Here is a 17908-nt window from a genome sequence, read left to right as displayed (position 1 = left end):
ATGTATCTTCTTTAATATTACCATTAATAATATCGTATCGATTTCTGTTACTGACTGGCTGACAATGCCAAGAATTTTGATGGGTAGAACTTTCTTTTCTGGGGCTACTGAGAAGGCAAAGACTGTAACACCTGCTGAAGTTGCCAGATCAAAGAGGCAAAAGTAGATTAATGACTACCTGTGATTCTCAGACTTATGAGGAAGACTAGGGATTCATTGCAGGGGGTCTGAGAATCCATTGATTCCAATGACCTGCTGAGTCATTAAATGATTCAGTACAATAAATTAGCAAATAGTAGTCTTCTATACTCTGGATAGATAGTATGTTTTGCAACATTTATGGGTTACCATTTTTCAAATTGTAATAAAGTGTTTGATTTGGAGGGGTGAAAGGACCCAAATTTGAATTCTGTCTCTAACTTTTACTACCAGTAAAACCTTGGGCTATCATTATGTTTCAATTTCTTTATTTGTAAAGTAAAGAGGTCAGACTAAGTAGTAATCTCTGAGTTCTTTTTCAGATCTAAATCATTTGTTTATGAAATATACTTCTGTAATTAATATAGCTGCTTTATAATTTTAAAAGTGCATATTTTATTTTAAAGTTCTATTCAATTAATACTAACTTGTCGCCACCCTGTATTTTTTCAACCAGTGGTTACCAATAGCATCACTATTATTTGTCTGGGGAATGGGAGTTCATGAAATATTTTAGGAGTACTCATCCAGAACTGATTGTTCTTTAAGTGTCTTTGGATTCTAAATCTTATAATCCTGTGTCAAGGTGAGTCATTTTTACAGGTACATGGATGAATCAACTATTATCACCCACAAGTTTCTCCTCTGTGTCAAATCACTCTCCACTATTTCTCTAGCCATTCCCCGATTGATAGTTTTATCTAGTTTGCTTCTAGTTCTTAACTGTCATAAAAAGTGCTGCTATAAATATTCTGGCATATGAAGGCTTTCTTCTTATCAACAGGTTTAATCCTCAAAGTTTAAATTTAGTGATTTAGTCTCTGGTTTAAAGGGTTTGGATATTTTAGTCATTTTATGTGCACAATTTTCAAATTGCTTTCCAAAATGGTTTTTCCACTTCACAGATCCACCAAAAATGTATTAAAATGTATATCATCTCAAAAATCTTTCCATTTTTATCATTTTTGTCATCTTGGCTAATTTTCAGGGTGACAGAATCTCAGGGTTCTTTTGATTTTCCTTTTCTTATTATTATAAATTTGGAACATTCTTTCATGTTATTGTGAATAATTTGCAATTCTTTTGAGAACTGCTTGTTTATATTCACTGACTACTTATGTATTGGAGAATGGCTGTTACATATATATGTTATGTATATACTTACATGTATGTGTCATCTATATTTGTTGGTGTTTTTGTTTTGTCATGTTCAACTCTGTGTGATCTCATGGATTTTTGTCCATAGGGTTTTCTTGGTTTGCCAAGATACTGGTATGGTTTACCATTTGCGTGTCCTCATTTTACAGATGAGTGTATGGGACAATGACCCTTACTCAAATTAAAATCAGGGATTCTCGAAGTAAAAAGAAAAAAAAAGCCAAAAAAGGGATTTATTATAATCTCCCAAGAAAGGGTAACTCCTAATAGACAAGGTATCAACAGAGGAGTGCAAAGCACAAACTGCAAAACACAAGATTAAATAAATCTTAAACACAGAAGTCCCTCTCTCCCCTTCCCTCAGACTTTTTCTCCCATTGTCTTGGATTGGAATCCAGGCTTACTTTCTAAATGCAGAAATATATCCGAGAAACAAAAGAATATTAGTAAATAACAAACTTTTTCTTTTATTTTATTATAGCTTTTTATTTATAAAACCATATGCATAGGTAATTTTTCAGTATTGACCCTTGCAAAATCTTCTGTTCCAAATTTTCTCCTCCTTTTCCCTCACCTCCTCCCCTAGATGGCAGGTAGTTCATACATATAGTAAATATCAAACTCTTAATTTAAATTTTCCTCAAGAACTGCAGATATTCTTGGATGAGAGAATTCTGTTGCCTGAATTCTCAAAGCCGTCTTCACCTTTAAAAGAAGTACTTAAATGCTAATTAAGAAAAGGTGGGAAACTGGAGGGGGGAGACTATGTTCAAATACTTGCAGGTTTTAACCTATAGCTCAACTTGTTATTGTAAAGTCTCAAGTCATAATTAGGGCATAGTTCAGGGTCACATTTTTTAAGAGATCTTCACTCAGTTTATGTCATTCAGTCTCTCCTCTTTATTTATTAACCTTTGAAGACCTCTCACACCATTCTTGATATATTTTCTCAACCATCTTATTCTCAATCTCTAATTCCTCTGGGTCTGTCCTTTTTTTTCTACTGGAGTCCATCTTTGTCAGGAAGCAAAGAACCTTTTTGCAGTTTGATTTCTTTGTCCCACATTCTAAAGGTTTAAGTCTAACAGGATCTTCCCCTCCAAGTTGTTCAATTTTTCCTCTGTGGAAATCCCAGTCATGTCCCTGAGGTTAAATTTTCCATATAAAACCTACTTGTGGGCCATCCTATGGCTTCTACCTTCTTTGGGTCAGTCCACCACAGCATTCTACCTTATGTCTTTTCCCTTCCTCCATGACATATGGCATCTCCCCTAACTCCACTATGCTTCCCAAGCCCACTTCCCCTCCTTACAGCTAATTCTTTGAGGATGCTAAGTCCTTTTCAGGATTTAGCCTGTCAGCTAAGGGCATGACCCAGCTCATGAGATATTCCCTTTCTCCTGGGAAATTGTTAGTTCCACTAAGAAACTTGTCTTTCATATATTCTCCCAACTTTATTTCATATTTGCCATCCCTTCATTTTGTCTGTAACCTATTCCTCCAAGTAAACTTACCCTTTGCTAAAGAATTGTGAATTCTTCATATGACCCAACCCCAACCTTTGGTGCTTGCCATCATTTGGTGGCAAACTAGATCATATCTATTCGAGGACCAGGTCTGAAGTGGGACATGGGCCAATTTTCTGAAGTCTTTGGCAATTTCCTTCACTACCTGTCCATTATCACCAATTTTCACATAGCAAAAATTTAATTTCCCAATGCTACTTTCTTCAGCTAACAAGTGGTCTATTACTAATTTATGCTGGAGTCATGCTTCTCTACTCTGAGTGGCCTGGTCTGCTAATAAATCCAGTGCCTTTGTCCCTTGGTTAATAATTATTTCGACCATGACCTGGAGTCTAATGAGTTTATTCAACATACAAATTGGGGTTCCGTACCCCCAACTCCCATCTGGGGTCATCTATCATCCCAACCATTTGTATTCCCAGTAATTAGAGTAGGTAATTCTTCACAAATAAAGATGTCTCTGCAACAACAGAAATGCTGAAAGAAACAGACAGACATGCATCTAGCAACAGACAGATGACTAGGCCAAATAACTCAGTTACTTATTTAGGATATAATGACCACATATTTTCAGATAGGAAATTGCAAGATCTTACACACTTGAATTGTGCTCATAGCTTCTACTGAACACTTGCCCTCTTTATAGAAATTTGCTATAAGAGGAAAGTGCAGGGACGTGATATAATAAAAAACTGGCTCTTCAGACCTCATTCTGAGAGCATATACATGGATAAAACATCCTTAGCTAATTGTATGCAATAACAATTCCACCTTATAGCCAGACTCAGGAAAAATCAGGTAGGTTCTTATTCAAATGAACACCACTGGGAAACTGAGTCAGAAGGATCCCACCTTAAGTGGGCGCCAAGGTTGTTCTCCCAACTCTTGCCCAGATACTAACCTCTACCTGTAACAATTTAGGATCACATTTCTCTTGTAGCTTGTGGCATATTCCTTTCAGATGGTGGATTACTTGCTTGATGATTCATCAGAAAATCATACCTGAATTCAAAACTCCAAATAATATCAGCTACAGTACCAAAAGATTTTATCTCAAATAACAAATCTGGTTAATCAAAGCTTCAGGTAAATTTAGCTCTCAAGGATTACATCTCCTAAATAAGTATTGACTGTGCCTACTTATATTAATAACAGAGATTCATCCTCGAAAGTTCCCAGTTTATCTTCATATCTAAGTAGATGGGTTTAAAATTCAACATTACACAAATTATTTTACTTTAAGATGCTCGATAACCAATCCATATTGAAACATGTTCAGGTATTAACCATGTTCAAAGGGACAGACATAAACCACTGTTTTCAGAATCTCCCTAAACAAGGGAACAGCTTTAAAATGACTCAATACAAACCAATTAAAACTCAAATAGAATATAAAATACACTGTCCTAATTTCACATTAAAGAACCCTATCAGAATTAATATAAATAATTTCTTCATTGTAAAAAATGTTAATTCAACTTCCTCCAATCAAGGAGTCTCCATGAAGTTTTCTAGAAATATAAATAACAGATACTACACCAATATTAAAAATTCCTCTAAGCACAATTAATCTCCCCTCCCACCAAAACGTTCCTAACTGCAAAGTCAATTTTGGAGGTTATAAATTATCCATTCTTGAGATTCTTCAACAGTTCCTTTAAGCCTGGTGTTCTCACTCTCCAGATTGCAAAGTCAATTTTAGAGGTTATAAATTATCCTTAACAGTCCATTCTTGAGGTTCTTCCACAGGTCCTTTAAGCCTGCTGTTCTCAGCCTCCAGATTGCAGTCTCAGTCATCTGTAGCATCTGGTAAGGTCCTTCCCACTCTCCAGGACTTAGTAAGCACCCACTTTCCTGGAACTGCACACTCTAAAGGTATTGTCCTAAGGGCTAAAAGGGATGAGGACACTGCCAGTATAATTCCTTTAAAACTTATCCTTTGTTTCAAATTTCCTCCTAAATAAAATGAGCCAATATCATATGAGGAAAGTTCCAGATCACTCCTGGGGGCAGTAATTCTTTAACAAAGCAATAGGCAAACATTTGGTCCAAGCAATTATAGTCTCTAACATCAGTTTAGTTTTCTCTGTCTTAAGACTCAGATTCATTCCTTCTACTTTTCTTGATGAGAGCAGATGTCCCAGTTTATGGAATTGCCACACAATTTGCAATCCTCCCCATTATTTCTTATAACATCTTAGAAGTAAAATATGTTCCTTTATCATCCATACTTAGGCACAATTTGTTCCAATGTCATTCCACTAACCCCTCTTAAAACAGTACAGCCTGGGCAAATTTTCCACCCATCCTTCTCCTTCCCTCCTCCTCTTCTCCCCCTCTTCCCCATGAAATGAAATGTCATTTCATTAAAACTATTTGAATGTTTTGGAATCAGGCACCCTCTCTCTACAGGAGGACTTCCTCAATACCTTTTTATTTATCTTATATTTATATTTATATTACACACTTTTCAGACATAATTTGTTTTGCAATTATACATAGCCCTATACACCAAATTTTCTTGCTTTTACTTTAGCAAGACAAACCTTAATATTCAGAATATCTAAATTAATTTGGACCAAATTTCACAAAATTCATACTACATATGCAGCTAGGCTGACAAAATATTAAAGCACAGTTCATGCAGTTTTCACAAATTGCCCAATATATGATTTAGCAAGCAACATAGTAGTTTAAATATATTTCATCTAATTAGGAGATGCAAACATAAAACCTCTTTAGGCAAGTTGCCAGAGAACCAAAAATATTTTTTTCGCTTAAAATCAAACCAAATACAGATTTCAATTTCCAATAGCAATACTTCAATATTATTGAATACATTTCTAAAATCTTAAAATCACAATTTTAGCATACACTAGTTAATAGTAATTATCTCATACAATTTCAGAATCAGAATTTCAATTTAAACAGGCACCAAAATTTAAATTGGCAGAAAACTGCCCCTTGAAGTCTGTCTACAGGGCTAATTAAAATTGGCAGATTTTAGGACCCTGAGAAAGACGGCCAGAGCAATTTGGATCCAGGTGTCTGGCTGCAGGTCTATGGCCTAGTAACTAACCCATCCTCTATGCCAGAAATGCCAGAGGGGCATGTCAAAGATGTACAATAAACTAAGTCCAGTTAGACTGAGATAGTGCTGCAGACCCAAGTTGACCAATTCTAGGTCCATAGAAATATGTCAGGTTGGGGGCAGTTCTTTTTGGTGTGGCAGTTTAAAATTTTCTCTATCTCAGAACTAGCCCCTCCTCTCTCTAGCTAAAAACTTTTTGCACAAGTCTATGTATAAAACAAGCATTTTAAAATTCCAAACAGCCAGATGGCTGACTGAGAGAAACACAGAAGACAAAACACAAGCTCTTACATACACAAACACAAACTGCTTTTCTAAATTAATCAAGCTCCTGTTCTTGGTTACACCTTAGGGTGGAAGTGAGGAGGAGTTCTGGAGCTGGCAGGCTGAATATTGAAGGCTCCTTTGAATTTTCACTCATTCCTTACAGGGGTGGGGAAGAATGGATAGTTCCTTCAAGTGAGTGTCCAAACAAAGAATAGTATTTGATCTCTATACATTTTGGTACTTCATCCCAATTCTTCCAAAAGGCTATTTTCCCAGGACAGTAGATAGGTTTTTTACAGTCAGCTAAATTGTCCAAGGTTGACAGTATCTTATCCTCCTTAATCACCAGATCTTACTAAAGGGAAATGAAAGTACTTTATAGACTTTAATCACTTAAGTATCTACTAATTCCAGTCACACAGGCAGTTCACCAATTCTTGGCAAAAGGAAAGTTCTCTTACAGACTTGAATTGCTTACCGTCTATTTCCCCCCAATCTACTCCACCTTCACTAGTTTCTCTCCCACCTGAGTTGTGCACAATTTACTCAATCAATTCCAAACTTTTTCTGCTGGCTTGTCTCCTAAACAGAATTAATCCTCTATCTTTGCTAGCCCACATCTGTTTTTGTTTTCTCCAAGTATCTCTCTTTGGGAGTTTACCTGATCAGAGTGGGAGTTTCAGAGCTGAGTCAAAGGATCACCAGAGAATTCTCCAGAGGGCTTTTGCCTATGAATTCAGTATGGAAGAGACCCTTCACAAATAGGAAATATCCCGGACAAGCCCCCAAAACTGTAGGACAGTGACCTTTACCCAAATTAAAATCAGAAACCCTCAAAGAAAAAAAAAGCAAAAAAGGGGATTTATAATGATCTCTGGAGAAAGGGCAACTCCCAACAAAGTGTCAGTAGAGGAGTACAAAGCACAAACTACAAAACACAAGATTAAATAGACCCAAAATGCAGAAATCTCTCACACCCTCATCTCCAGACATTTTCTCTTATTGTTTGGGGGAGTCCAGGCTTACATTCTAAATGCAGAAATCTATCCCAGAGAATATTAGTAGATAATGAACTCTTAATTTAAATTTCTCTCAAGAACTGCTATACAAGCAGACATTCTTGGATAAGAATTCTGTTAGCTGAATTCGCAAAGCCCTCATCTCCTTTAAATGTTAAGAGGTAGGAGAAAGAGGAGGGGAAATATTCCTCCAAGACAATACAACACCTGCAGATTTTTACTTATAGCTCACCTTGTTATTGTAAAGTCTCAAGTCACAGAGTATAGTTCAGGATCATATTCCCATGAGAGGTCTTCACTCAATTTAACCCATTCATGAGGAACTGAGACAAATAGAGGTTGGCTGACTTGCCCAGGTTCACACAGCTAGTAAGTGCTGCCTGAGGCTATATTTGAACTCAAGAAGATAATCTTCCTGACTCCAAATCTAGTGGTCTGTCCACTCTAGTAGAGTGAAAAGAAGGCTGAAGGAGCAAAAAAACTTTGTTTTCCCTTCCCTTCCCCACACATCTGCTATTAACTATCTGTGTGACCTGAGGCATGAACTTCTCTCTGGGTCTCAGTTTCTTCACCCTTAGAAGAAAAGGATTATTGTTCTCTAGGATTCCATCTGTAAAATAAAGTAATTGAGCCAGGTGATCTAAAATTTCCTCCCTGCTCTAATATTCCATGTTCTGATTTTCTATGTCCTAAGATTTCATCTCTCCATGACTAAAGTTTGATGGTGAGCCAAAGTCTTGGATCTCCTAATATTCACAAGTGACAGACTATTCAAAATAGATCCACCTGGGGAAGTAGAGATAAATAGGAGTGGGGTACAAAGCAATCACTGGCAATAGCAAAAATCCAAGAAGCATTCTGCTTAAAATTTTTGAAAAAATCATCCAGTGCTTTCCAGATTCCTGTTTGTCAAGATAACATAATAATTTTTTATGAATAATGATAATGCTAATTCCTGCTGTGTCATTTTGTCATAATATCCTTATGAGATGCATGAGTACAAAGATTATTGTCCCCATTATAGTACCCATTATACAGGAAAGGAAACTGAGGCTCTCATGATCCCAGAGGTAAACAGTCAAATTGGAATTGAAACCTAGAGTTTCTGAGTGCCAACCCAGGACTCTTTCCACACCATTATACTGCCAAGTCCAAGTTTGAGTAAAAACTGAAGAACAGCACTAAGTATTTGGAGAAAATTTCTGGGATTAGCTTTTTATAGTTGTTCCAGGCTGAGTCATAGCAGGGCTCAGCTTGTGACTCAGAGGAGTGTTTTTCATTTACTTCCTTTCCTTTGTATAACCTTCCCCATCAGTAGGAAACTCTTGAGTTTTGCAAGCCATTCTGTTCTTTGTGTGTTCTAAGGGACAGTCTGTAAAAATGATGGTGTAATGATGAAACTGTCTAAATATTATACTGTGGTTAGGAACCACTTCTTGTTTATTTATCTCTGTTTTTGCTGAATACAGCAGAGAGCTTTGCATAATAAGTATCCATTTATTAAAAGTTTATGGAAGGAAGTTAGTCAGCCTGAAACCTCTTATATAAGGTGGGGAAAACCCAATAATAAAAGATTTCTATATACTTAATCTAAACAACAACATAGTTGAGGTAGCTAAATGGCACAGTGGACAGAGCACTACCTCTAAAGTCAAAAGTTCCAATCTGGCCTCAGACACTTAACGATTACTAGCTGTATTGCCCGAGGCAAGTCACTTAATTTTAATTGTCTCTTTGTTAACCACAAAAAACAAAAACACAATCAACAAGCATTTATTAAGCTCCTGTTATGTGCCAGGCACTGACCTGAGCACTAATTGATAGAAAATTAAAGTGAGACACATCCCTCCCCTCTAGAAGCTTAATATTCCACTAAAATCAATTAAATATTTGTTTACAACAATGAAAGATTTCTTGGAGTAGTGTTTAACAGGTTCAAGTTCTGTCTCTGATACATAAAAGCTATATGACTATTGATAAGATACTCTCAATCATTCAGGGTTCCCAGTCAACACTCAAAAATAGAAGAGTCTATTGACACGAAGTTTTCTACACCCTTGATATCAGAAGTTTGAAATCTCTCTATTCTATCTTTTTTTTTTTTTTTTTTGCTGAGGCAATTGAGGTTAAGTGACTTGCCCAGGCTCACACAGCTAGAAAGTGTTAAGTGTCTGAGACCAGATTTGAACTCAGGTCCTCCTGATTTCAGGGCTGGTGCTCTATCTGCTGTGCCACCTAGATGCCCCATTCTACCTTTTCCCCAAAAATAAGACTGCATTCCTCCAAAATAAAACAATTCAAGAATGCATTTTCCATAAAACACAAAACTTAAGAATATATTTCTTCAAAAATAAAACAACTCAAAAATAAACGCCCTCCAAAATACAATAATACAGTTCCATATTTATAAAGTTCTGGTAAGCTTTCTAGAGGTCTTGGGACCAGTCTTCATTTTAGCAGAGTAATCACCACAGGAATAGCCAGGGATAAAGTCCAAATTCTTTATTATCTTCTGCACAGTCTGTCTCCTTCACTTGGGGCCTGGCTAGCTTTCTGGAGGACCTTCAGACAGGATTTGGTCTCAGTGGAGAAAGCAGAAGAGTCACCACAACAGTCTCTGTCTTGAAGTCGTGTCTGAGTCTGAGAGCTTGAGCTCCAGCTTATATACTTTATTACCATTACATCATTATAATATACTGAATATAAACCAATCATTTTATCACTAGGGAACCATTATTTGTTGTAAGATTAAATCAATCATACTGAACTAGAGAACTACTAATCACCATGGTAAACTAGATAATCATTGTATTATCAATTCCACTGAGTTAACACCTTGTTATAGGACTAAATCAGTCATACTGAGCCTTAAGTATATTTCTCCAAAGTTCCTGTCCTTTACGCATATTCAATATGTCTTAATATATTGTCTTTTGCCTATCTTTGTGCCTTCAGTACTTTACACAGTGTTTGCTTATGGTAGGTACTTAATAGATTTTTATTGACAGCTTAACAATTTATTGGTTGTCTTCTCTGTCTTATTTTATTCTCTTTATTCATTAATCTCTCTACTGAGATTGATTATTTAATTGATTAATTAATATAGGATTTATTTTAATTAAATTTATTATTTATAAATATATAATTTATTAATATAGATTAATAAAAATAACATCAGTCAGCCCTCGTAGTGAACTTTAAAGTTTGCAGAGTTATACATTTTATCTCATTTGATCCTCTGAACAATCCTGAGAGTTATTTATTGCTATTATCCCCATTTTATAGATGCTGAAACTGAGGCAAGCAGACATTAAGTGACATATCCAGGGTAACACAACCAATAAACATTTAGGGTCAGATATAAACTCAAGTCTTCCCAACTTTTTATAGCTAATGCTCTGTCTACTGCCCCATCTAGCTGTCATCTAATGAATGCTTGCTGACTGAATGAAAGATAAGGCAGGTCAGTTCATACCTATAGATATTGTGTATGTAGCTTTCCCTTCACATACCTTTGAGCATCTATTCTGTGTAGAACACTGGGCTCGATTTTGTGGAGGATACAAAGTGTAGCTCTCCAGTTCTTGTCTTCAAGGTCACTATTTAGCAAAGGGATCACAGGATCATAAATTTAGGGCACTTTGGAGGTTACTAAATCCAATCCTCTCATTTTATAAATAAAAGAACAAAGACAAGGCAGCTAAGTGACTTGCCCTAGATTAAATAAGTGCTGAATTTGAAATAGGAGAATTAATAATACTAATAAGATACTAACAAGTGGCAGGATTCAGACTTGGGTTCTCCTATTTCAAATCCAGTACTCTTCCTACTGTATTGTGCTGCCTTTCCGAAACACCAGCTCATGTCAATATTGCACATCACATTGCATATGAGGATATTAGAGATATGAACCCCAAGTGCTCTGGGATGTCTGACCTGAGGAGCAGGGAAGGCTCTCTGGAGGAGCTGCACTTATTTGTATTCCTGGAATGTAGTAGTGCCTTGCTTTATGTAAGTACTTAATACAAGTTTTACCTATCGATTTATCCATTCATGCTTCTCTTCTCTATCCATTGGTCTGTCTATCTTTCTTTCTTTCAATCCAAATGCTCTCTATCCATCTATCTCTTCATTTATTTATTCTCATATCTATCCCTTCTTTTTGTCTGTATCTATCCTTCTATCTCTCTGTTCTTTATTTATTCTTCCCTCTCCAAACTTTTTTATCTTTATCCAGCCAGCCATCTGTCTGTCATTATGTTCTCATTCTGCTTTGTTTCTTTAATATTATTTCATCTAAATCCTCCCCTTAATAAAATATAAGATTCTTTTTTTTTTCCTGAGGCAATTGGGCTTAAGTGACTTGCCCAGGGTCACACAGTCAGGACAGGTTAAGTATCTGAGATCAAATTTGAATTTCGGTCCTCCTGACTTCAGGGCTGGTGTTCTATCCACTGCGCCACCTAGTTGCCCTGAATGTAAGATTCTTAAAGTCAGGATCTGTTTTGGTTTTGTTGTTTTTGTTTTATCTATATTCCTAGCACCAACCAGGGAGACCTTGTACCCAGCTGATGCTTAATAAATGGTCATTGGATTACATTACCATTTCTTACTTTTTTTCATGTTTTCATGTTTTGTATTTTTAATTGACGTGGCAAAATGGAGACAGTGCCAGGCTAGTCATCGCAAAAGTCATTCCTGCCTCTTCTCACTATCTTAGGATGTGATCCTGGTCAAATCACGTAAGCTCTATGTGCCCCTAGCAATTCTCTCAAATATATTCATTTACTAAGGGATAGTGATAATCCACTTCCATGTAGAGAGTACCCTCTGGCACTTCCCTTACGACCAGAATCACAGAAGTCTCCCCCATTTAAATATCATTTTTATTGGCAGTGCAGCATTTCTTTCCAGGCTTCAGTCCATTTAACCATTCACCAGCTGGTGTCTCTAACTCTAGTGTCTCCCTTCTCCAATATATCCTCCACACAGCTGCCAATTTTGTATTCCAAAAGGACACATATCAATTCCCTGCTCAGAACACTGCAGTGTTTCCAGGATAAAGTACAAACTCTTCTGTTTGGAATTGAAATCTCTTTACTGTATGGCTCAAGCTTACGAATCCAGACTGATTTCAAGTTATTTCTCCTCATACATGCTGGTATCCATGATGGTCCCCATGCCTTCTCCCACTTCCACACCTTTACACAGGTTCTCCTTCATACCTGGAATGTTCTTCCTTTTCATATTCTAAGAGGTCACGCTTAGAATCTCTAGTTCCCTCCAGGCTCCAGTGTCACCTCCTTCTATAAGAGGCCTCCTCTGATATCTCCCATTGTTATCATTCTCCTCCTCCATATGTTTGTGCATTTTTTTTTTTTTTTTTTTTTGCCTTATTTCCTTGGAGGTGTTGTTCCCTCTTTGACAAGTGGTGGTCCAGCCTCTGGTTGAAGACTTTCAGTGACTAGGAAAAGTTCTCCACCCTCCCCATCCCCAGACAGGCCATCCCATTGCTGCAAAGCTCCAATCATTAGGAAGGCTTTCCTTTTCAAACTGAAATCTGCCTCTGCAACTCCCCCCCCCCCCCGCCCCCCACTGTTCCTGACAGCTCTTTAGGTATCTGGAGAAGCTATTGTGTATCCCTGAAATCTTTATTTTTCCAAGTTAAATGTTTTCAGGCCCTTTAACTTTTCCTTTTATGACATGGTTTCCAGTTCCCTCAATATCCAGATTCCCTTCCTTTTGTTTAACTTTGTATGCCCATTACACCAGGGTCTGTGATAATCCCTTGGCAGTATTTTAGAATCTGAATGCTTTGTATTGATTTAAAGAAACCCCCTTTTTTCCCCAAAAACATTTCACCCCAAAATGCAAATTTTATTTATTTATTTTTGCTTTATCTATATAATTCTGTTTTTAAATATATATACATATATTTAAAAACAGAATTTTTTTTTTAAAAAAAGGAAAACAAAACAAAACATTGCCATGTGCCCAGCAGAACATCAGGGAAGATTTAAAATATATAACAATAAATTTCCAATTCAAGAAATGATATGTAATAGTAGAAGAAATTATATTCGAGTGTCCATCTTTTCTTCACTTCCTTGTAGGTACTTTTTTCTGCTGCACACTTTTTTTTTTACTTTACTCTTTCCCCTCCCCTTTATGCCCCCATCTTCCTGAAGCAAACTATAGTTAAGCAAAGATATATTTATGTATACATATATAGATATATGCATATGTACATATGTTCACACACATATCTTTCAAGAATCATCTTTCTTTTTGACTTGGGCTCTTTGAGATATCTCCTCAGCCAGCTATTTGATCAATTGTATTCTCATGTCCCCAGGATGCAACATAGAAAATGCCGCCTACCCATTAGGCATCTGTGCAGAACGCACTGCCATTCAGAAGGCCATCTCGGAAGGACACAAAAAGTTCCGGGCTATTGCCATTACCAGGTGAGTGCCCAAGACTAATTCACGGAGTGATAGATTGATGGCTAAAACTGGAGGGACCTTAGAAAACAGAATGCCAGTGCTGGGAGAGAACCTTAGAAGGCAGGCTGCTAAAGCAGAATATTATAGCTGGGAAGGTGCCTTAAAACCCAGAATGTCATATACAATGAATTATTCTTTTTTATTCAGTAGAGGATACCTGAAAAGACCTCAGTGATAATATAAGCCAGAATAACTAACAGGGACAAAGCATGGACTAGTATAAACAAGAGATCATGTGGCTTAGTAAGGAAACAAACCAATAGATGTGGAGTTAGAAGACCTAAGACCTTAATTTGAATCCTCCAGTTCTGCTACTTGCTAAAATTGGGGCAAATCATCCAACCTCCTTGGATTCAGTTTTCCCTTCTATAAAAACAGCAGCAACAAACGATAACAACTAAGGGATCGAATTAGATGTCTCTTTCAGCTTTTATGATGGGAATTGATTGTTTCTAAAATCCCTTCCACCTCTAAGCCCTTTGCTCCTAAAAAGTAGTGTGATATGATGAAGCACGTGTCCTTCTTCTCCATAGAGAGATGGGAAACGTCAAATGTTTTACATGGTTGATTTGTTGATTATTTGCTCTGTTGATATGTTTGCTTGACTTTTTCTTGCTTATCAGTGAAGATTCAATGGGGATGAGAGCAGTATGTTTAGGAAATGATATGTTTAAAAATACAAGAGACATCAGTTGTTTTTAATAAGAGAGAGGGAAAGGAGGAAAAAAGGAAGAGAGAAAGGGAAAAGGAAGAAAGGGAAGAATGAGGAAGTAAGGGGAAAAGAGAGAGGAAGGGGAAAGGAAAAAAGAGAGTGGAAGATAAGGAGGAAGGGAAGAATGAAGAAAAGGAGAAAGGAAAAGAGGGAAGAAGAAAAGGAACAAGGAAGAGAGAAAGGAATAGAAAGAGAAAAGAAGAGTGAGAGAAAAGAAAAAAGGAGAGGAAGGAAGAAGGGGTCAGAGGAAAAGAGGAAAGGAATGAGAGAAAAAAGAAAGAAGAAAGGAAGAGAGGAAAGGAGGAAGGGAAGAATGAAGGAGAGAAAAAAGAGGGAAGAAGGAAGAAAATATGAAGAAAGGGAAAGAGGAAGAAAGAGAGAAAGGAAGGGGAGAGAAAAGGAGAGAGGGAGAAAAAGGCAAAAAGTAGGGAGGGAAGAAAGAAAAGAGGAAGGCAGAGAGGAAAGAGTCAGTCACTGGGAGTGAGGAGATAGGTTCTTGTCCTTGCTCTATGACCTTACATAAATAATTTCTTCTGATCCTTATTCTGCAAAATGAGATGGACTGAATGATCTTGTGATCTCTTTCAAGCTTCCAAAAGACCATGAATCTACATGTTTGTTTGTGTTTTTAAAGAAACAAAGCTATATTTCTTGAAAAATATTCTCCAACCCGTGCTGGCTTTTTCCTCCCTCTGTTGTCAGCCCCCAACACCAACAAGTTCAGACCCAGGGAGTGGGTTCTGTCCATCTGCAGTGACCCGAGACGGTGGCTGGGGGGATCTGAGTGGCCTTCTTCCTTTCCGCTGTGAACGCCTCTCCTCTAGGCCACATTGCTGTGGTGATTTCAGGTCCTCACTAACTCGGGCCAGAGCAAATAATGACTTGCCAGGAACATTTTGTCTCAGGGAACTGGAATTAGGATGCAAATTACATTTCACAGAAGGTAGGAGAGTAGAGTAAAAAAATGACAATTTCAGAACCGAATCCAAGAAATTAATCATATTTGGGAAAATAAGGCCAGAGCCATGGAAAGGCTAATGATGTGGCAGATCGAGTTGTTTACATCTCCCTTTCCCCTCCACCCACTGCTCACCTCCCTATGGGTGTTTGCTCTAGGTTATTATTGGCATCCAAGAAAGAGGTCCCAGCCATGATTAGCAAATCTATCTTATTTAAACAAAGCCCACACACATCTCCAGGATCCAGCCACGCTGCTTATTATCTGCCTGCTTCCCGGAGCCAAAATTCACCTCTTGATTGCTCTGGTCACTTATTCCATATTGCAAAGAGAATGCGGAATGCCCTCCTCCTTATTAGAATTCACCTCTGGAAAATTGTGGAGTAGGGAAGTAAAAGAAGTCTTGGCTCAGGAGTTCAAGGCCCAGCTCTACCATTTACTGGCAAGATGACTTTGCCTTGTCCCTGGTACAAGGAGCTTCCAGTGAGGAAAGTCTCTTCACCAATGCAGATCGCCATTTGCTGTGTATTGATCATTCTGGGTTGTCTGGGGCCAGAGGGGTGGTCTTGAGAGCTTAAATCATAGAATTATAAAATTAGAAGCTGTCAAATCCAACACCCTCATTTTAGATTAGGAAACTTAGGGGACAGCTAGCTGGTACAGTGGATAGAGCACCAGCCTTGGAATGAGGAGGACCTGAGTTCAAATCCAGTCTCAAACACTTAGCATTTATTAGCTGTATGACCCTGGGCAAATCACATAACCCAATTGCCTTACCCCTCCCCCCCAAAAATAAATAAATAAATAAATAAGGAAATTTAGTCTTGAAAGGGTTAAGTAATTTGGTGAAGGTCCCACAACTGCCAAATATCTGAGGTAATATTTGAGTATTTAAACTCAGCTCTTCCTGACTCCAAACTCAACACACTTCATTTACCTTGCCATTTAGTGACTTGTCCAGGGTCACACAGTCAGTTTTTATCAGAGGCAGATCTTGAACCCAAGTCATCCCATTTCTGACACCTCTCCCCTATGCCTTGATGTCTCTCATGCGGTTGTTGTTCAGTTATTTCAGTAAGTCTGACTCTTCCTGACCCCAGAAAAGACACTGGAGTGGTCGGCCATTTCCTTCTTCAGTTCATTTTACAGATGTGGAAACTGAGGCCAACAGGGTGAAATGACTTATCCAAGATCACATAACTAGTGGTTTGTTATTTTCTTCTCCAGTGCATTTTGCAGATGGAGACTGAGGCAAACAGGGTGAAATGATTTGTCCAGGGTCATAAACAGATAGTCAGTGCTTGAGGCCAGAGTTGAACTCAGGAAGAGGAGTTTTCCTGATTCCAGGACCACTATGCCATGTAGCTCTTCCAATGTCTCTCAAGACCTACCAATATAAGCTATGAAACAACATGCATTTATTAAATGCCAACTGTATGCCAGGCATTGAAAATGAAATGGTCCTTGTCCTTAAAGAGCTTAGAGTCTAAGGAAGACAATAGTTATATATATGAGTATGTGCAAAGTAATTGCAAGGGAAATTTTTGGAGGAGCCAGTCACGTCTCTCTTTGACTCTTAGATTCTTCATCTGAGAAATCAGGATTCAAACTCAAATCTTTTAACTACAAATTCAGGTTCTTTCCACTGTTTCAGGCCACCATTTCAAGGTTGAAAATTATTAAATAAGGTTTTTGGAAACACTATCCTATGCAGAGACAAATCGGTACAAGAGTTCTGTCTACAGAGACCCTCAGTCTCTGAATTTTGCATGTTCATAATGCCTTTAGCTTCCCATGCCAAGGAATTTACAGGCACATAATGCTTTTAAAATTTTATAAATGTGAGCAATCAGTCTCAATAAACTGGTTCATTTGGAATATTCCTGTGCAACAATCGATCGTCATTTAGTAGGAAATTACCACTACTAATAATAGTTTATATTCATATAGCCCCCTATCATGTGCCAGGCCCATTACAACTGTTATCTCATTTGAACCTCACAACAACCTTGGAAGAGAGGTGCTACTATTATCCCTATTTTACACATGAGGAAACTGAGGTTAGGTGGCTTATGCAGGGTCACACACCTAATAAGTGTAGCTGGATTTGAACTCAGGTTTTCCTGACCTAAGGCCCAGTGCTCTATCCATTGTTCCTCTGATCTTCTGTGCTAGGCACTAAGGGTAAAAAGATCATGAAACATCCTTGCCCTCAGGAAGCTTAGATTTTGTTCAAGGGAAATAGATGTATATAAAATAAAAATGATGTAATTTTGAGGAAAGGGGCACTGAGAAATTAAGAGTGAGAGGATTAGGAAAGATTTCACATGGAAGCTAATTTTGAACTGTCTCCCCCCCCCCTTCCCCAGGCAATTAAAGTGACTTGCCCAGGGTCACTGGGCACAGGGTCACATAGCTAGGAAGTATTAAGTGTCTGAGGTTAGATTTGAACTCAAGTCCTCCTGACTTCAGG

At 37.7% G+C, this 17908-nt stretch overlaps 1 protein-coding gene across 1 annotated transcript in view; it reads left to right on the top strand.

Annotated features, from left to right (window-relative positions):
• CDA (cytidine deaminase) overlaps positions 1 to 17908 on the top strand; it is a 32573-nt gene that overhangs the window by 3014 nt on the left and 11651 nt on the right. Inside the window, exon 2 of the mRNA XM_012545501.3 lies at positions 13615 to 13726. Coding sequence (XP_012400955.1) covers positions 13615 to 13726 — 112 coding nt within the window. The remainder of the gene's footprint in view (positions 1 to 13614; positions 13727 to 17908) is intronic.

This window comes from Sarcophilus harrisii, chromosome 3 (assembly GCF_902635505.1).
Source record: "Sarcophilus harrisii chromosome 3, mSarHar1.11, whole genome shotgun sequence".
In the NCBI taxonomy this organism is placed as follows: domain Eukaryota; kingdom Metazoa; phylum Chordata; class Mammalia; order Dasyuromorphia; family Dasyuridae; genus Sarcophilus; species Sarcophilus harrisii.
Note: the sequence above shows the minus strand (reverse complement) of the source record. Positions and strands in the feature narration are given on the sequence as shown.